At 34.6% G+C, this 21918-nt stretch overlaps 2 protein-coding genes across 8 annotated transcripts in view; one reads left to right on the forward strand and one right to left on the reverse strand.

Annotated features, from left to right (window-relative positions):
• The window catches only part of LOC129807839 (histone deacetylase 4), a 134084-nt gene extending 114766 nt beyond the window's left edge, over positions 1-19318 (reverse strand). For all 7 annotated transcript variants that reach the window (XM_055857401.1, XM_055857402.1, XM_055857400.1 and 4 more), the window contains exons 1-2: positions 19033-19318; positions 18587-18670 (exon numbers count right to left, since the gene is read on the reverse strand). In XM_055857401.1, coding sequence (XP_055713376.1) covers positions 18587-18620 — 34 coding nt within the window. In that variant the 5' untranslated portion in view covers positions 18621-18670; positions 19033-19318. The remainder of the gene's footprint in view (positions 1-18586; positions 18671-19032) is intronic.
• A 29-nt stretch (positions 19319-19347) lies between these two features.
• On the forward strand, positions 19348-20048 carry LOC129807863 (formin-1-like). Its single transcript, XM_055857432.1, has 2 exons — positions 19348-19405; positions 19505-20048. Exon 2 carries the CDS (start codon positions 19569-19571, stop codon positions 19962-19964), a length of 396 nt encoding a protein of 131 aa, XP_055713407.1. The 5' UTR covers positions 19348-19405; positions 19505-19568; the 3' UTR covers positions 19965-20048.
• The last annotated feature ends 1870 nt before the right edge of the window (positions 20049-21918 follow it).

Here is a 21918-nt window from a genome sequence, read left to right on the forward strand (position 1 = left end):
TGGATTTCCTTTGAAAATTTAATGAATAGTGTTTTTTAATCCTTTTTTTTATTTTTAAGAGAATATTAATGCAAAATCCTTTCAATTTGAAATAAAAATTGTTTTATTGGATCTTTATAATGGAAACATTTGTACGAAAAATGTGACAGATCACATCATGTTCCGCTAACATAAAATAAAAGTAATGTTCCTTCGATGTATTTTTTATTAAATAAAATCGTTAAGTGTTCAATTGAGATTGTCTTAATTTCTAATAAAAGATATTGCTTTATTAATTATCTGAAGAACAACCTCCCAGGTGAATTACAATTTTTTCGAGTTAAAAAATAGTCATTTTTCAACAGTTCACCCATGAAGTTATGTTTTTTTTTTTATATCAGACACTTGTTATGTTTTAAAACTTTTATAATTTTTTAGTTTATTCATTTCCTAGACATCGTACAAGGCCAAAAAAGAACAAAAAGCCAACCGTAGTCTCTACAAACGAGATACTGTGAAAAAATTATTGAAAGAGTTCCAGAACGCCAAGAAACTTCGAGAAATTTGGTGTCCGATATTGTACACAAAGCACTATGCGTTTTATTTAGTTGGTATTATTAATGATTTCTATTAAAAAAACGTTCAATTTTTTTTTATAAATTCAAATTAGAACAAATTTATACCAGTCTAAAAATTTTCAATATAATTTAAAGATAATTTCAATTAAATTTATATTAGTTTGTTCATAAATCAAATCTACTAAATTTATCAACTCTGGGCATTTTGAAGACTTTATTGTGCCGAAAGTATCACAGAGTATCAGTTAATCAATCGCCACTGAAAAAAAAATGTTTCAAGGTGAGATACATCTTCTCCCCGTGATTATTGATAAGATGATGGAAATAAGAATTTTTTTTTGGCAAAAAAAAACCTTCACGATTATAAGAGAAGCCCACTTTTAAAGTATGTCAATTGACACTGGCCCCAAATAAATTACATTTTCACCCTAATCTCAGGGGTTATATATCCCAAATGGTTTTTAATACATATCTAGGGAGAAAAAGGTATTGTTTCAATTTTCCCATCTCCAAAAGGAAAACACAGGCAAATTGCCCTAGGTTGACGAAAGGTTATAGGAATATATATATATAGGCTGTGTACAGTGAAAAAGGAGATGGATTGAGAAATTGATGGCAATCTCATCTTTGCCCTTACAATTCCCTCCGCGTATTCCATCCCCCCATCAAATAGCTAAGGGCTAAAATAGAAAATAATCCACAGACATTTTCCTCTTCGAAATGCCTTGGGAACCATATCCCCCCAAACTTCCTGAACTTTTGCTTTTCTCCTCTGCGTCTATCTTTTCCTCTTGTCAACCGTCAATATTGCGAAAATGTGTGTTATATTGAAAAATAAGAGAAATAAATAATTTACTCAATGTAAGAGATCAAGCAGAAGGACATAGGGTAGAATAGCCTAATTCAGAACTTGCAGCAAGTGAAAATTTTGCACAGAATATAGAATTTTTCCTTAATATGCTATAATCTTTGATAGATAAATCGAAAATCCATTCATATTGACAAGTTTCGATAAAAAAAATTTCATTTGAGAGCATCTTAACGAGAGGATTTTTATTAAAAACCTTCGTTTTGAAATAAAAGTCCTTCACTAAGCTTTTTATCCCGGTGCGAATTTGCCTATCTTTCGGCGCATAATATCTACATCTTCGAAAGCCCCATTTGTTTATGTTCGATCAATTTAACAAGTGCTATTTTAATAAATCTTAAATAGCAGCTTTGAACAAGTTAAACTTACTTATTAAGTCCTAAATTATGGCATTATTTAGGCTAAAGAATTGACGTCTAGCGGCAGAGGGGAAATTTGAATAGAGAATCAGATGGAAGCATGTTAACCATTAGATAGAAAAAGATTAATTAATCTGACACGTTAGAAAACATAACCTCAAAATGTTATTATTGTTTTCAATATGGTATTTTTAACCGATCATTCAATTTTTTTCGTTCCAGATGCATCTGGAATACTTCTTAAATAGGATTTATTAAGATCTAGTCCCCGGCGAGTGGACTTCAAAGTCAAGAAGCCAATTTCTTACTTTCACATACAAATGCGTATGGGAATTTTTCTGCACTCGTGATCGTTATGCTAAATATTCCGTATGGAGGGACAAATATACTAAATTTTTGTTTAAATAATTTTTTTCCTCGGAGCACTGTGAGCTGAGTCCGAGATCAATTTAGGAATTGGCTTCAAATAGCTCCATATAAAAAGGCCAACTTGCCAGGCGCTTGATTAAGATCATCTGGTAGTAGTCGAAGCTTGAGAAAAGTGTCTGCATTCGAATTAATAAACAAGCCGGATGCAATATGTTTATTTTGTTAAGGATGCCGAAGAGTTTTTTTTTTTTTGAGAAATAAAGAGAGATTGAGGAATTAAAAGAAATGCTTTATATCCTTTAGTCTAACTACATAGAAAGTGCTTAGTCCTAAGTACTTAATTAAGTACAATGCAGTCTCTCAAATCTGAATCTTTCAAATTCGAATGACGTACGGTTGAGTTCAAAATGACATATTTGGGGTTCTTCAAAAAAAAAAATCGTGCTGTGGATGATTGAGAACCATATTTCGAGCTATTTAGGGGATGAGTGCCGTTCATTGGTGGATTTTCAATTTACCCCTATAATTCATGTGAGCAACTCATGACTGACTTCAACGAAGCCAGTCGAGTAATTGTGCTTTCACAGTTAAATTTGAGCTTGGATTTATCATCCGCGCTCGAGTGAGTTTGAGCTTTTTGCATCTATCCTACTTGCGCAGCTCTTACCCTGGCACTCGGAAGCGCGATTCCCTCTTCTGTGCGCTGAGAAGCTGCACGAGATTCACGTAAAGTATTTCATGTTAATTGTGAAGTAAATAAAGTGTTTGTGTGGTTAAACTCTCTGGCCTTTATTTTCCTCCCTGCCGTCGTGGTCTCTGGCCAAATCCGCAACAATATAATTTAATTTCACATAAATTCCATTATTTTTGGAAGAAATGTCATTCATACTCCTCAAGCGTTAGAATTTGGAAAACCGTACTGTACTTAATGAAAATACTTTTCATGTAATCAATACAAACTACTTAATTAAGGACTTTTACAAAGGCCTTAATTAAGTACTTAGTGTTAAGGCTGTGTCTTATAGGATGCGCTGTCTTGTTTTCGCTATTCTCCACAAAGCTCTGATTCTTTGATATTCATACATTCCTTAAGTAATTGGATGTCCTACAACTCCTTAAAATTAAGCCATTAAGTTAAGCACTTATTAAACAACTTAATAAGCACTTAATGTGTTTGCCGGATTGTTCTTGACAATACTTGGAAAATATCTTGTATTGCAGTGAGTTATAAAGTGTTATGAAATCTCACGCACTCACGATTTTATAATACATAGCAGAAAAGGAACTTGCTAGTGTATCGCACTAGGACTTCAGGGAATTGCAATATTCCTACACTGAGAAAAAAAGAGGGTGCGATTAATTTTTTTTCCTCGTAACTTTAACACTTTTTAGGTGTAAAAATATATCAACATTTTTTAATGTTAATTTTACACCTTTTTAAGGGTAAAATTAACATGAAAATGGTAACTTTAACCCCCAATACACCTAAAAAGGGTAATATTTACACCGATTGTGGATCAATACTGCAGGGTAAAATTAACATTTCCGGAATGTTATTTTAACTTTTTCGAATTTCTCTCAGTGTATGAAAAGCATTCAAAGTCTAACTCGAGGAATTCAAGAACCGTGTGACTAAAGCTCAAAACCTTTCAAAATAATATAGAAAGTCTGTCAGACTTCCAGTTTATCATGTTATTTTAGCCAGGACACCCTTGGGGAAGTTATAACATAGAATGGAGAAAAATTATTTTAGACACGAACCACAAGGGAATATTTCCCGAGATACACCGGTGCACAGCAAAGTGGGATGCATTTCGAAATCTTCCCGTATAGAATACATATTGGAATAGGTTCTGAATTAGGCTATACTACCCTATATCAAGGGAGAAAAAGATTATTTTGTTGCTACTCCTTTTGACATTGAAGACACATCAAAATCACCCCCACATATCCCTCCGTGCACCTTTATATTGATGTCATTTTGTCAATGTCGTGAAATACACGAGCATACGCAGTTCGATACATTTTTTTTCCCAGAACTTCCGGTTGTTTTCTTTTTCCCACCATCTCTCTGTCTCTCCAACACCCTCCAGGAATCCAGAGGCAAAGACAAGTGAAAACAACAGACATTTCCATCCATCCGAGAGATTAATTTACAGAGAAAATCCCTTATATCTGATTATACATCTCTTGTCTCCTCCCCCCGCTCCGGCCACCATCCAGACGCCCTTTTCCTTCCCCTCACCCATTTTCTCATTCACTATGTATTTAAGACATTTAATGCTGATGGATAATAAAGTGTTCCTTTCTCACCCATGGTTATAACTTTAGTTAGTTCTTTTTGGGGGGGGAGCCCACGTGGAGCAGAGAATTTAATTGAGGGTGGGAGGAGGAGTGAGACAAGTGGGTGATGTTTATACTTTTTTCCTGCCATTTCCCGCCAACCCAAAACACCCAGAAATATCTCAACATGGAAATATAAAACTAACTATGTGTATGAGGAGAGCTTTTTAACCATCAGAATGACTTGCCAGTCATTCTCTCGCTCTCTTACAGCAATGTACATATTCTCACTTTAGTCCCAACAATAACCTTTCTCCATATCAAAAGTTCATCCATAAGAGATGATCCTTGAGAATTTAGACACGTGAATTCTTGACTATTTCCCACGCGTAGACTTTCATAAATTGCCCATCACATAACTTTTGAAAGTAATCGATAATAAAATTTATTATATCGTTCCGAAAGGTAATTTGAGAAAATAGCTTTGGTTCAGATATTAGATGCTATAATATAACATACAACATCGTCTAAACCATAAAACTACAAACAAAGGTTTGAGTCTAGGGTGTTTCGTCTACTATTTGACAAAGAAAAGGCACACTAAATGTTTCTATAAAACTCTCTCTCAGGCACACAGAAAACAACTAAATCAATAAAATCACAGCTATAATAAGTGCTATGGGTGCTATAATAAAAGTCATGACGTCGCCTACACCATAAAACCTAAACTAAAGGTTTGCGTCTCGGATATTTTTATTCTTCGACAAAAAGAAGTATATAGTAGTTACCTATACCATCCTTTTCCATTGCACGTGTATTTAAAAAAAATGTATTCGAACAAAGTGAACACACCAAAAACAAATAAACAGTAAATAAATTCATTTTATCTAGAGGATTATGAGCAGAATACAAGAGATATTGCATTGTTTGAGAAAATATTTGATATGTAGGATAAAAGAACACCTATAGGGCGGAGTCATCACTTATGGACAGCTTGCAAAAATCTTAAGTATCTAAAACAAATTTCGAAAAATCACAAAATTTTTAAACCCATCATTAACTAATAAGAATTTTATGATTTATCGAAATGTGTTTTAAGTAAAAATTTAAGTTTTTTGTACGATGTCCATAAGTGCATAACGTCCATAAGTGATGACTCCACCCAACGGCAGGGAACACTTGTCGACAATTTCGTCAAAATATCCCAAAATTCAAAAAAGGTATTGAAATTTCATATTCCAAATGATATGATGCCAATACATCATGGACACGAACTTTTTAAGTGCCAATAACTGTTCCTTTCCTTCGATCCTATTTGTAAAAAATATTGTGAATTATGCAGCTTCGGTTCAGGTATTAGGTGCTATAATAAAACTCATGACTTTGTCTAAACCGGTCTCTAGCCTAGACGTTTAGCCCACCAAATGTCTCAAAATTTTAAATTGCAAATTATTGGTCTTTGAAATCTAATAAATCATTTTTCCTTAACATCCAATCCTAAGTCAAAATTTTGCTAAAAACCTTGACTGAGTATTTCAATAAAGTGGATATATAGAAAATACCAAAAAAAAAAACAACAAAAAAAACAAATTTTACTTTATCAAGAGAATTATGAGCAGCATATAAGAAAATTTGTTTGTGTTTTGAAAAATAATTGCCAACTATTTGCGAAAAAATAGCGAATTATGAAGTTGTGGTTCTAATGTGTGGTGCTATAAAATCAAAAGTAAATTTCGTCATCACAACATTTTGGAATTAAAAAAGTCTTAGAAGATTTATGTTTGAATTTTAAAATTCACATATTGAGTTGTGAATTACTAAAGTATTATTCACTATCAATTCCTTAATGTATGACTACTACGATGTCTCATTATCGCTCTATACAAAAATAAACTCGTCTAAATCTAAACCATAAAAGGAAAAATCAAGGTTTGTGTCTCTGATATTGTTCAATATTGACAAAATAATAACATATTGTGATATTATTTAATTTAACATCTTACAGGCAAGAAAAACATTTTGCGGAGATAGGGTAAGTGTGCCAAATTCCGGCCAGCTTGCAATTTCGGCCAGAGTTTTGTTACTCGAATTTCCATGAGTTTTTAGTTTTTGCACACTCTAGAGATTATACAATTCAAAAAATAACAAAAAATGTCGATTGAAAGAACAAAATGATCTGAAAAAGACGTTGGAGAATTTCGGAAAGGCAAGGAACTATGAGATTGAAGGTGGCCGGAATAGGCAACAAATGGTATATCTACATTTTTATTCATTTTAAAATGTATTAAGAAAGAATTTAGAGAAAATAAAGACGATAAACTGTCTACCAGATTCCAAACAACACTCCTTATAAAAAAAGTAGCAAAAAATTCAATTTGTATTAAAAATATTACATTTCAAAGTTTAGACTTCGGCGCTTGCATGCAACTATGCCGAAATTTGGCACACTTACCCTACTTCCAGTAAATAAAGAAAAAAAAACTAATTGTGAAAAAAGTGAATATTTATTTAAGAGGAGCTCGGTGCCACCTTAAATAAATGACCCCAGTTGCCAACCAACGTACCATGAAAAATAAGTGGCAATATTTGAAAACAATTCCAGGAGAATGTATCTTTTTATATCTACACCAAATTGGCTTCATTATCATGAAACACAAAGGTTACCACCTATAAGAAAATAACATCAATACGAGGATAAATAAGTTCTGCTTGAGAAATAAAATATCCCATATTGCCAATTTAGAATGGAAAAAGCACAAAAAACAACATAAAATAAAAATTTTAAACTTATAAATCTTCACCTTTGTTTCTAAGATGTTATTTTGAATTTTAAGGTTATGTGTAAAAATAACCTTGAAATTTTAGGTTATAGAAATAAATAATTTGACATCTCTTTGCCAAATGAAGGCCTTAATGCAACTTTATCGCTATTTTGAATTCAGTTTCGTGTAAATAAATTACAATATTAAAGTATTTTAATAATATTTCTCATATGTTTTTGAGGTTATGTGAAAAATAATTTCAAATTTCGAACTAACCCTATCCCTCACCCAATCTTTTTGATCAATCTTCAATAGTCAACTGTTTTCTCTAATTTTCTATCTGTTTGTATTAAAACAAATAGTGGTTTTTCTTAGAAATAATACAACATAACCTCACTTTTTCTCTTAATTTGTTTTCAGCGAAATGTCATTAATCTCGCCTTAAGAAACCTAGTTAAATAAACTAGATAATTCGTAATTGGATTAGCAAGGAATAGGCTCTAGAAGAATACCAACTCTTAAACCTTAAATTTTACCCTTGTTGACATTAACGTTAAGGGGTGTTCGGTGCCGCCTAAGAAGAAAAATTTCCCATTGCCAATATTTACGCATGTAAAAGCACTAAAATTGTTTAAAAACAATTCCAGTGAAATTGTCCTCACCCAAATCCACACCCCAAATTGACTTGATTAGCAATTCCAGTAAAATTTTTCGACCTTTTTACATCCAATCAATACACGGGGCTTTCCAATTTTCTTGTGAATTCAATGCAAATATATCTTTTTCTCGAAAGGAAAATAATTGCGCGATTCTCTTGGAGCAACATCAATGTTGGGAGAGAGAGAAAAGAAATCCCCGGGAAATCCCCAACCACAGCTAAAATTAGATGGATTTCCATGGGAAATCCTCGGGAGAAGACTTCATCCTCCCCGTGGAATTGATGACACGTGAAAGCGTGTGGTGTGTCAGGGGGATGATTTGTGTGACTGTAGCAAGGAGCGTCAACAATGAGGCTCATCGTGACTAACGTCTCGTTGATTTTCCCTGAGAATCTACAACGTCCCCCCCCCCGGTTCCGCCAAAGAAAATGGAAGAAGGAGAGAAGTTGTCTGGAGATGGATTGGGTGTGTATATATATATGATTCTGGGCTCAGGCTCAACACGGATATCGTGTGCTTTTCCGAGGGAAATTCTCTGGGTGTGAGTTGGAGACCTTGAGAATTTTGTACATAATGCGCCTGTGTTCGAGATGGAGGGAAAAGCCAGCCAAAAGAGAAAATACTTTGAGATATAATGTGTTGTGTATTAGTTTGCCGCATCTAAAAATATCCACGAATCGATGAACGGAAGAGATGGATGGGAGGAAAAGCGGAGCATGTGGCAGGGAAATATAAATTGGGCACTATATACACAATTTTCCCACCCTCTCAACCCACCCATCCAAAAAAAATATATATATATTGTGTATACATAAAGAAAAGGCACCAAATTATTGTTCATTGCTGTGTAGAGTGCTTTTCTCTTTCATTTTCTCTCTCTGTTATTCATTTAGAAATTATTGACTATTTTTTTCTCAAATTACCTATATAAGCAAAATGGAAAATGAGAGAAAAAAAGGGGAAAATATAGACAGACAAATTCTCAATTATCGCCCTCGCAATATTATAACCAGAAAAAACCGAATAAAACACTTGCTACCTTTCCCAGATAATTGTTCTTCCTTGATTGGAAAAATCATCATTATTTATTTAGTCGACTTTTTTCCCTTAAAATGCCTTCAACATAACTAAAGAAAAATTGAGACCATATATAACACCTGGAAAAATTCGAAAATCTTTTCGATATATCAATCAATTGAAAAACTGTGATGAAAACTTTAGATTAGAATTTCATTAAAGTGAGTTGACTTCGTTACTCCAAGTACGTGCGGATTTGCTCATTCACTGGCCTTTCCAGGGGGGGAATTCTGTAACTCTTGTGAAGTGATCACCTGTCAAAATTGGTGAACGCTTCACTAAAGTGATCGCAAAGGAGATTCTGTAACTTGCGAAAGCTTCACGTGAAAGGATCACTTTGAGGTTATGTCTCTCACTTGTCAATTTTTCGGTGAAAGATGATGTATCACTCGGTGAAGCCAGTAAAAACTTTTTCCATACTCAGCTTGAAAAACAAGACCATATCATTATACTCAATTTAATGTTTTCTATAGTTATTTAGTTCAAATTTTGATGAAAATCTTAAATTTAATGAAAATTTCAACACACTTCCCCTCTCTGCTTCACGCAAAGTTACAGAATAACTTTTCTAGCAGTCGTGAAGTGAAGCTCGTGAACCTTTCACTAGTGAATGGTTCACTAGTGAAGCGTTCATCGAGTTACAGAATTCCCTCCCAGGAGCCTTTCAAGGCTTTTCTCGTTACATCTCTTTCGTAGAGATGATGATGAAATTTCGTGAGAAAAACACCTGTCCAAAATAAGGAGTATCACCTCACTGGTAAATGTCTTAAAAAATTTCCCATTTTTCACACGAAAAATCTAATTCACAAGGCAAATCTCACTTCAGATCAAATGTACAAATCACCATTAAAGGGAATCAACACAATATTCAATGAATGTTCAATAATATCACTCAAAAAAAGCGAGGAAATATTGTTAATACTTCACGACAGCTAAATAAGACTGAAGTAAACACAAAGTTCTGTCATATTTCTCGTAAGCAATTGCTCACACTTAATTTTCAACAAAGCAAGTTCAACTCAAATCATATTCAAAATTTAACGTATTTAGTGTTAAAATCTTCCAAAAAGAACAAATATTTAGATAGAATTCATTATTCATCAAATATTGTTAAAATAATCCATTATATTATATTTAGTGTCCAATTTTATCCTCAAAGTGTCCAAAATAAGAAACTGGACAAAATTATGAGCCTTTCCCCTATATTTCAACGGTTATTGAACTTCTTACAACTTGTCATAATCCCACATTCTATTCCCGAAATAGACGATTTCCCTCAATGTTTCTACCCCGTGGGGCCCTCCTGTGCCCTCTTATGATCTCTACACACTAGAGAAAAATATGTCCATATTTTAGAGTTTTTCCTACACAATCGTAGGCAATTTGTTTCAATATGGACATAAATTTCTCTAGTGTGTAGAGGCCATTAGAAAGTCTCAAATCCATCGCTCAGTGATCCTCCAAAGTTTCAGTGAAAGTTTGAAGCGTATTTTTATCCACTATTAGACTTCTACGATTACGATTGTGTAGTTCCGTCTATGTCGCTCCCGGAACTACAAATTTTAAATTTCTAATTTCCGTCTTTAAAAACTGATTTTTTTCCTAATTTACAGATATGTCACCGAAATCACATTCTCCTTCCAAATAAACGAGGCAATTGAATGATGGACGTGGAGGAATCTCTGGCGGTCATGAAAAAATATTTTAAAAAAAATGTAAAAGAAAAATTGCAAAGAAATAAAATTACACGTTAGAAATTACACGTTTTTTAATTTTACACATATTTAAAAATTACATTCTGCAAATTACACGCGAAAAACATTACATGCTGGAAATTACACGCTGAAGATTACACGTTTTAAAAAATACACTTTTCCCAAGATTACCACTATAATAGAGATGTCAAAAATTACCTTCTATTATAGTGGTACTTATTTTTTACTGTGTACGTTAAGTATTTAATTATTTTATACATAAATGCATGTCCATAACCTGCATAACCAAGCAATGATCAAAATACCAAGATGTAAGTCAAATTATATATAATTGGAAATGCCTTCCCGGTTTTCTAGGTTAGAATTTATTAGATAGGGGAGACCGGGGTACCTATAGCCAGGGGTAGAATTTGTCAGTGGATTTTTCTCGTTTTTCTTAAAATGTACATCGAGCAGAGTATTTTTTAAGGAAAGTAGGAACACATTCCCATTTTGCCAGAAATATTTATAACTCTGATCCTGTTATCCTACAATTTAGAAGCATTTTTATAAAATGGGTATAAAATTGTAATTTTGATGTGACAGTTTTTGGCCCAGGATTTGGTTTTCTAAGTTGTTAGTCAAAATCTCATAGTTTTACTTTGTTTCTGGTTTAATAAAGCTATAGTTAAGAGATATTTTTCACTTGGATAATAATTATCCAATTTTTTATATAAGATGATAAACACTGAAACAGCCCTCGGGGCAGTTGTAGCCACTCTTCAGTGGCGGGATAAAACTATCAATGATTTTTCATTAATACATGGATAATTGTTAGATAAAAAAGTACTATTGATATTCCAAGCAATATTGCCATTCGGATGGACAATTTGTGAAATAGATTTTTTCAGGATGTTTGTATCAATTTTGCCGCAATTACAAAAATGTCATAAAAAAGTCGGCTAAAGCCTTTTTCTTTAGGTTTAAGTGACATAGCATCAGTGGGCTTCAGTGTATCAAGCAACGCAATATTTGGTATCTCCAGTTTAAAATTTCGTCTGGAAAACTGGTGGCAATTAGCACCCCAAAAGTGGCTATATCTACCCAGGCCGGGGTACATGTAGCCAATGTGTCATACTCTTTTCATTATCCTCTCTAGAAAAAGGCAAGGATTTTAGAGCTTTGAACTATACTGTTTCATACAGCCAATATCCTAAAGCTGCTTATGAAATATAAAAACATTAGACAAACCTTATCATTTTTTTCACAAATCACGCTCAAAAAAAAACTTCATTTGCTGGCTAATTCTACCCCTATCTCCCCTAAAATTTTCTAAATGATCATAACCTTTGCTTTTTGAGGTTAGATCAGACATAACCTCACAATTCTCAATAACCTATACGCTAAGTCAAAAAAAAACTAACAACAGTTAGAAAATTGTCTGTATTCGTTCTATTCTAAATAATTTTATTCTCCATCGAATATATCTCTCTTCTTTCGCTGTTAGAACAACATGTGTCTTCTTTTTATTTGAAAAAAAAAAGAACGCGAAAAAGCGATTTTCATTGGGGTGTAAAGTGGGTGGGAAGTGATTAAAAATGAATTAGGAAGAATGTTTGAGACATTTTTGCGCTCATTAAAAGAAAATACCCCTCGGAGAGGATTCAACATGAAAATTCCTCATACTAACTTATCCTTCTAATTCATAGTGAAAACACAAAATGAAATAGCATGGACTGTCAAGCAGTATTTTAGTGCGAAAATATTGACATAAAAAAATCACTGAGTATACAGAAAAAAAACTAAAATGTTGGAGAAATATTTCTTTGACGTCTTTCTAACATCGCGTTTTCTTTTTTGGCATCACTTCAAGACATCGTGAAAATCTTTTTTTTATGTGAAATATTCCTCTTTTTTTTTTTTTTGAAAATACATTCCAGGAGGTCGAAAGAGCAAATAATAAATTCAAATATCTTTTAGGCAAAATGATGAGGATTTCCCCCATCAGTATATTGTGTATATTTTCCATTCTAGAATGAAAATAATCTTTTTTGAGAGAACACATTTCTTGTGCTTAATAGCATTTTATGAGAAATGAACTTGACCACTTTTCTGTTTGGTGGTTCAAATTTAAAATTCATACCAAAAGAGAAAAAAAGTGGATCGAAGAGAGGTTTTTCCTTAAGATTTCCCATACACCCCGTGAAAAACCCTCCAAATACACTTTTCTTTCCATTGCATACATACACACCAAGAAGTGGCAAGAAAATGAGAATGAAGAATTCCATGAGAAGGCATAATACATAAGGAATAATTTATTGTGATTTACGAACAACCGGAATTCCTTTTGCCGTTTGCCAAGGAATTTATTAGGATTTTTCGTGTAAGCCTCAATTGTTTCACGACAGAGAGGGATGTTTCTTCCCTCTCCCTCCAACACAATGTGGTGTATACTTAGGCTTTTCTTCTCCTGGGCGAAGGGCAACACTTGAGAAAATCTGTCTCAATTGATCCAACTCAATGTCTTTTGAAAAAAAATATATATATGGAGAAAAAGACATTTTCGTGACCATGAAAATTTCTCCCTCATTTTTTCCCCAACACACATTCTGGGAAACATAATATACATATATATTCATCAATATTCCTGAGAGTGAGCAAATGCTGCGTAAATCGATAAAATAGGTCGGCGTGGAAACAAATAAAGAAAATGCGAAGGAAGTATTTGTTGAGTGTTTCGATCTTATTAGAGATTATATTATACTTCAATCAGGGATTGATATAAAATTCTAGAAAATGTCTCAATTGGCGCCCCGAAAAAATAAAAGATAACTTGAGAATCTGCACATGAGTCATTGAAAGAGTGTTTAATGAAAAATAAAAATATTGCATTGTATACAACTTTGAAAAGAATTTCACTTTCTATGATTTTCTAGAACGTTAGAAGTTCATAAGATCACCAAAAGTGGCGCCAACATCGTAGTGTCTACAAACTGTTCTAAGCGCCACTCACGGTGGTTAAATGAACTTTGCATGAACTTTGCTCAGAAATTGATCGAGATCCTCGATTTGAATAAGTAATGCCCAACGCACAATAACTTTTGTTTTGTAAGCATGTTTTTGACATTTCAATGAGAGTGAGTGAGATCTAGATCTAGTCATCTCGCTCATTCTCATGGGAAATTTTGAAAACATGTTTACAAACAAAATTTACTGTGCGTTATGCCCAGCGCACAATAACTTTTGTTTGTAAACATGTTTTCGTAATTCCTTATGAGAGAGAGCGAGATGACTAGATCTACGTTTCATTCACTTTCACTAAAATGCCAAAAACATGTTTACAAAACAAAAGTTATTGTGCGTTGGGTATTATGCCCAACGCACAATAACTTTTGTTTGTAAACATGTTTTCAAAAATTCCCATGAGAGTGAGCGAGATGACTAGATCTAGATCTCACTCACTCTCATTGAAATGTCAAAAACATGTTTACTAAACAAAAGTTATTGTGCGTTGGGCATTAGTCATAAGATGCGAAAGAACTAAGAAACGCCACCTAAATATTACACAATATTTGTAACAGCTTATTCATTACACCAATTAAAGTATTTCAAATGTTGTAGTGTTTTTTTATCAAAAGTTTTTTGATAATGTGTCTTTCTTTTAAGATGTTTTAAGTGGGCAATAAATAAAGAAGTGCGTGCGCAAATAGACAAATAAGGTGACATGCGTAAAGGGCTAAAGTTATCACATGACGTAAATAATGATTCATAGTACACTGAGAAAAAAAGAGGGTGCGATTAACTTTTTTTCCTCGTAACCTTAACACTTTTTAGGTGTAAAAATATATCAACATTTTTTAATGTTGATTTTACACCATTTTAAGGGTAAAATTAGCATGAAAAAGGGTAACTTTAACCCCTAATACACCTAAAAAGGGTAATATTTACACCGATTTCGGATCAATACTGCACGGTAAAATTAACATTTCCGGAATATTATTTTAACTTTTTCGGATTCCTCTCAAGTGTAGGACTAGGAGGGGAATTCTGTAACGATATGACAATGTCATATTGTCAGTCCCATGCTACGTGAAATCAAGTGCAGTGAAGCTCACTGGATGCAATTCGAACACCTTTAACGTCAGAAAAATTCCTGGTGACCTAAAGGGGATTCGATCCCGGGACACTTGCATCATAGAGCGAGTGCTCTACTACTTGCCCGACAATGTCATATAACAAATGTTAAAATTTTTATGTGGTAATTTCAGAAAAATTAATCGGAAATCAGATTCATATCACTTACTAAGAGGTTCATAAACTTCCTTACAATGGCCATTCGATACTCATCGGGCTTTAATGTTGTCCTTTTCTCGAATTTACTATGATAATTTGTCATATGACATTGTCATACCGTTACAGAATTCCTGTATAGGATGGATAACCCGAATAATGCCACTACCAGACTTCATGCTACCTTGAATAAAGTGGTATTTTTTTTAATACTACGATACTCAATATTTTATAAATCTTAATCCACCCTAATAAGAAAAATCTATAGTGACAAGAATAATTAACAATCCCTTTTTCTGTTTCAAATTTTAGAAGAAGCCCATTAACCTATTATTAACCCATTAAGATAATGTACTAGATACTAGAGATTGAATGTTAGTATTTTAGAATTAGATTTTTGGAGATTAAAGGTATCTACGCATTGGAAGCAATTTTCGTCAAAAAATGCTTTTTTGAAGGAATTCGTCTATACTGTTGTAGGTGGAAACGTCAAAATTCTGTCAAAAATGCAATTTTTGACAAAAATCACTTCCATTGTGTAGACACTTTAATAGATTATTTTCAAAAGAAAAGAGATTCTAAAAAATCTCACACAATTAATCAAAGGGCTGCAGGACACCTCATAATGCCTTAACATTATTTATTTCGATAGTGTAACTGTCCAACAAACGTATTTGTCTCCTAGAAATTACATCAGGAGGGAGAAGGTAGGAAAATATTATCAAAATTGACGCAATGTCAAACTTTCTGACCGAAAATTTGTGTACAATTTTTCGTGCACAAAAGAAATTAATATAATTTCCCAAATTTTTTACTTTGTGGGAATTTTACTTTTCGGAATTTTGATTTTCGGGTTTTTGGACTTTTCAGAATTTTTGCTATCGGAATTTTGGCTTTAGGAATTTTGAGCGGTCCCCCTTCATCCAATGTAATCTTACCCAAAAATCCTCTATAATTTCTCTAATGTGTAGAGGGTAGAGGCCATAAAAAAATCTTAAACAATGTTGGCATTCCCAGCTTCGTTATTACGAAATTTAATCCTAGTACAAAACTTTAAAGAAGTTTGACACTATTAAAATTAATAGCTCCAGCATACCTTTTAGATCAGAAAAATTTCATGAAGTCGAAATTCGAATTCCTTTCTTTCTCACACGTTTTGCATAAGTCTATCTCATCCTTTCACACTCTTCTTCTTCTTATAAACATAACAAATTTAATTTAGCTCAATCGAATTGGGGAATGCAAAAGAATGAGAAGGTATGTGAATTTTGATTTTGTGAATTATTCCTGATCCAAAAGTTTTGCCGGAGTCATAATGGCTCCAGCAAAACTTTTAGATCAACATAAGTTCATGAAATCAAAATTCACAATCTCTTCCACTCCCTAACGCTTTGCATTTGTCTCACCTTTTCTTTCTCAAAATTAGATAGAGCTATATTGAATTTGTTACGACGATCAAAAGAAGAACACGAGTTGAAAAAGCAGGATAGAATTATACAAAGCTTTTAAGAAAGGGACCTTAATTTCGATTTGATGAAATTTTCCTAGTCTAAAAGGTGTGCTAAACTCTAATGGCTCTGGCACACCTTTTAGATCAGGAAAATTTCATAAAGTCAAAATTCACATACTTTTCTTTCTTAAAAGCTTTGCATATGTCTATTCTACTTTCCGTCTACTCTCTACTTTTATGTCTACTCTCCGTCTTCTTATAAGCATCACGACGAATTCAATTTAGCTCAATCGAATTTGGAGTGCGAAAGAATGAAATAGACCTTTATAAAACGTGTGAGAGAGAAAAGGATGTGAATATTGATTTAATGAATTTTTCCTGTTCTAAATAGTGTTCCGGAGTCATGATGCTTCTGGCACAACTCTTAGATCAGAAAAATTTCATGAAACCAAAATTCGCTTCCATTTGTTTTTCAAAATATTTGCATAAGTCTATCCCATTCTTTCGGTATCAAAATTAGATTCAACTAAATTGAATTTGTTACGACGAAGAAGAAGAGTTAGAAAGAGCAGGATAGAATTATGCAAAGCTCTTAAGAAAGAAAGGAATATGAATTTCGATTTGATGAAATTTTCCTAGTCTAAAAGGTGTGCCAGAACCAGAACCATAAGGATCTTTTCTGGAGAATACGAATCAGCTTTTTTATAAGATATGAAAAATTTAGGTTTAAAGATTTACTTCAGATTTGAGGAATTAGTTTGATAAAATGGTGTTATTCCAATGAAAATCAAATGGGGAAAAATATTTTTTTTAGTACATGACTGTTCTAAAGTGATTCTACGTAATCGATTTTTCTTTTTGTTGGTTCAGGTCCCGAATGAATTTTGGTATTGGAAGACGACGAGGACGGGGGGAAACAGTCATGACAGGAACCAACAAAAGGAAAAGTCAAAGCACATGAGAACAGCCATGTAGGGGAAAGTACTCTCCCTGCGAACGTTCATGCCTTCGAATAATGGGAAATTCTTTAAATTTTCATAAGAAACTTACACATTACTAATAAATATTGCTTAGCTTATTATCAATTATTGTTAATTCTGTGTTGTGTCGTGCCGGGCAATATAACAGAGCAGCGGTATCAACGTTCTCAGTAGTGTATTTTGGAATTTGACTTTGACAAATAAAAAAAAACATGATAAATAAAAAATATATGTTTTTAGATTAACTGCTGAAAAGGCGCTTAGTTGAAAGTACTTAATTAAGTACTTAGTGAAAATACTTTTCATGTTCTTAATACAAACTACTTAATTAAAGACTTTAACAAAGAGCTTAATTAAGTACTTAGTATTAAGGCTGTCATGGCATATTAGTTTCACTACTCGCCACAAAGCGCTAACGTTTGTCTCATTTTCATATGTTTCTTAAGTTATTGAGTGTAAGAACTTATTAAATGCTTAATAAGTGCTTAATGTGTTAGCCGGGAGGGGAGAGTATTCTCCCTTCGAACATTCATGCCTTCGAATAATGTGAATTTTCTTTTATGTTTACATAAGATACTTTCCCATTACTAATAATTATTACTTAGCTTATTATCAATTTCTGTTAATTCTGTGATAATAGTGTAAGTTTCTTAGGAAAAATTAAAGAATATTTCACATTATTCGAAGGCATGAGCGTTCGAAGGGAGCGTACATTCCCCTACTTCATATTACTCCGCTGGAGGGCGGGTCACCCTGGGGAGGAGAATCTGTACTAAAATGGGAATAGCTTTTAGGAAAATGATCAGTTTAATGATCTTTCGCATGCTTCCCATGATTCCCTGCTGTTCCTATGCTAATATGCTTCACGCTCTTCTATAATTTTCTCTCAAATGAAAATAAATAAATATGACAAATGTTATGATGAAAGTCATGAATTTTCCGAGTTGACTTTTGTGAGTTTGTGCGCGCGATGAAGAAGGTTGTCTAGTCTTCAAGCAAAAACATAAATAAAAAAATATGATAACGACTTTCTGTGAGAAAGAATATCTCTTTTGTACAAGTTTAAACCACTTTTCCCCAAGAACTTTCGAGTTGATTTCCTGTCAATTGAGGAGATTTTTCAAATCTTTCCCAATTCAATTGATCACATTATTCCTTCGCTTCTGAGAAAGTTAATAAAAAAGGGATTCTGGGATATCCCAGGAGGAGGAGGAGGAGTAAAATTGAAAGGGACTCACCGTGTGGCGCTAAGCGTCTCTCTGGGCTCGCCATTGATCCACACTCCCTCTTCTCATGGGTGGAATTCAAGTGCCAAACGTGAGCTGGAAAATGTGCAAAATACAAGATTTGAAGAAGATTCTCAATTACTTTTAGGTCATCGCACTTGTCGCATTTTCGTGCTAGTCTCTCTCTTTGCGTTTTTTGGGCTTGAGGATCCCTACAGGGAGAACATCTTGGGATATCTTGAATTTAATCAGGACTTCAGGGATTAAGTTTTTGGGGGATTTTGGTCAGGAAAGGGCAACTCTTCCTCAAAGTCCTGGAGAATTGCGACGAATCTCCAGAATGACCTCAATCCCAAGCCAACAGATGTCAATGATTATCAAAAACAAATAAACCCGGGCGTGTTTACCGTGAGAAAAATCAAACGCAATATTTTCTAGAATCTCTGAGGAAAACCCACCTTCTCGGATTCCTCCAGTCTCAGCAAAGTGGCAGTGAGTGTGAATGAGACAGACTGATATTTTGTCTGTCAAAAAAAGCCAATTTTTCCCTTCGGCTTTTCTCCCAAATGCCACCAAATTTCCACTGAAATTTCACAATTAATCTACACTTGTGAGTGTCACAAAGAGTTTCTGCACCTTTCTCAATCACTTTGTCTCAATTTTCCGCGGTTTTTCTCACATTTTCACGGGACACATCATTTTTGTTTTTCACTGTCACAAAACACACTGAGTTTCCCCTGAATCTCCGCTAGGGGAGCTGGCGTCGGGTGGGGAAATATATTCACCACACCTCTTGAGAATAAACATTTCATCAGGCAACACTGCGCAATGGTGACTAATTCCGAGATTTTCATAATTTTCCTCGTTGTTCTTTTTTCTACGCTTTTCCTTGTGATTTCAGAGTTTTCCTTTTTTTGGTTTCTCAATCAGTGACCTACTGAGTGTTTATCGTTAAAATTTCAATCGGCTGGGCGGAGGAAATCACCAGTCCAGGATGTTTTCTTTCTTCAAGAGCAAAAAACAAAGCCCAGAGGAGCCAATTCCACCAGCTAATCCTCCTCCCGCCAAGCCAGATGACTTCGTCATGGTGGACCCCAAACCCAATCCTCAACCACAGCCTGGAATGTATCCAGCATTAGGCCCTGGAGGAATGCCACCCTTTGGTGGTCTTCCCTCTGCCTTTCCACCCTCCGCAGGATCCAGTCAGCAATCTCTGCAGCCATACAATGCTCTCCAGGGGGTTCCCTTCAAGTTCTCCGAACAACTCAGCACCTCCGACAAGACGGAAGTGACCAAGATCATGCTGTACGACTTCCTGGAAGTCTTCTCCCGGAATCACGAGAAAGAAAATTACGATTTCTCCGTGGAGCGAAGTGTTATCAATGTGTAACATCAAATCTAACATACTCTCATCATTATAACTGTATTATCTTTATGATTGCGTGCGAAATAAATTTATTTTTTCTTATTTAAATCCCGGAAGTTGCTCTTCAAAACACTGTGGTGAATATGGGAGAAAGCCAGTGATAAGCCTAAATCAGCTTATAGAGGTGTGATTCCTTCATTGCAAAATTTGGAGGATTGTGGCAAACTCGAACGATATACATAAATAAAGCAAATTTCGTTAATTCTTAAACTGTATAAGGTAAAGTACCCTTACTCGACCGGGTTCCTCTATTCGACCGGTGGGTCAATTTTTGAATATTTGATGGTGAATTTCATCAATTACTATGAATTTGTCACTGATTCGTATTATTTAAGGAATAATTGACCTATTAATGTTAGATCATACACAAAATATTATTCATTTTCAACCGCTTATCCCTATTGGGGTCGCGGGCCCATGACACCAAGGTTAACAGCCCACGCCTGTCGGTCCTCCGCCACTTCAGGAAGATGTTCGATTTCGATCCCAAGGCGCTCCCACGCAAGATCCTGAATTTGATTCAGCCACCTTGTCCTAGGCCTGCCTCGAGGTCGAGGTCTTCTCACAATGGCTTGCATAGCTTTTCTGGGGAATCTTTCTTCATTCATGCGTTGAACATGTCCATACCATCGAAGTTGTGATCTCTCGACCCGAAGAAGCAGCTCCTCGACTCTTAGTTCCTCACGAACGGCTACGTTCCTTACTCGATCTCGACGAGTGATTCCCTTAACCGCCCGGAGGTACCTCATCTCGGCAGCTTGTACTCGCGATCTTACTCTTTCGGTCATTACCCAAATCTCATGACCATAGACAAAATATTATAGCAAATATAATTAAATTGAATAAATAAATCTACCGGTCGAATAGAGGAACCGGTCGAATAAAGGGTACTTTACCTTATGTAACATATTATCGTTATTAATGAGGAAAATTGGGTGAGAAATGCATGAAAGTGTCAGAAAATCTTTAAAGTCGATTATCTCGGAAACTATGAGAGATAGAGGCCTCAAACTTTACGTCCATTTAGAGCCTCTTTCGGGCTTGATATGTGCAAAATTTCACTTGAAAATGAAAAAAAATTGAATGAAAAATGCATAAAACTGTCTGAAAATTCTTAAAGTCGATTGTCTCGGAAACTATGAGAGATAGAGGCCTCAAACTTTACATTCATTGAGAACCTCTGTCAGCGACCCGAGAAAATCGTGCCCCACGAAAATCTGCGAAAAAATTCGCGTCCTGCAAAAATCAGCGAAAAAATTTCCGCCCCGCGAAAATTTGCGAGAAAATACGCACACCGCGAAAAAATCGCGCCCCGCAAAAATCAGGGAAAAAAATCGCGCCCCGCGAAGCGAAAAAATTCGCGCCCCGCGAAGCGAAAACAGTCGCGCCCCGCGAAGCGAAAAAATTCGTGCCCCGCGACACTTCGTGAAAAAATTAGCGCCCCGCGAAAATCTGCGAAAAAAATCGTGGATCGTGAATTGTATTTATATGCCACCTTACGACCTTACAAATCTTGGAATATAGACTCACTATGTAGAGAGGGAGAGTAAGAGAAAGAGAGAGTGAGTGCTATATACAGGGTGGCTGAAAAAAAAATGCAACAACTTTCAGAGCGCATAGCTGTCAAACCGCTGGTGACAGCGGTTTCATATTTTGCATAGTGGTAGTTCATTTTATTGGCTAAAATCCTACAAAAGCATTTTCGATAATATTTTGTAAAACTTTTTTTAAATCGTAATGGAACACAAACGTGACAATTTAATGTCGCTATTGTTTGCAGGAAATGCGGAAGTAACTATCGTTAGGGCTCTTTAAAACCCTGAATATAATTTAACTTTACGTTTTTCGAAACATAACTTGGTAGAGGGATACTAGTAGAATTTTAAAATGCTTTGGTGGAAGTCTAAAAAAATTGCTT

Source organism: Phlebotomus papatasi, chromosome 3 (assembly GCF_024763615.1).
Source record: "Phlebotomus papatasi isolate M1 chromosome 3, Ppap_2.1, whole genome shotgun sequence".
Classification (NCBI taxonomy): domain Eukaryota; kingdom Metazoa; phylum Arthropoda; class Insecta; order Diptera; family Psychodidae; genus Phlebotomus; species Phlebotomus papatasi.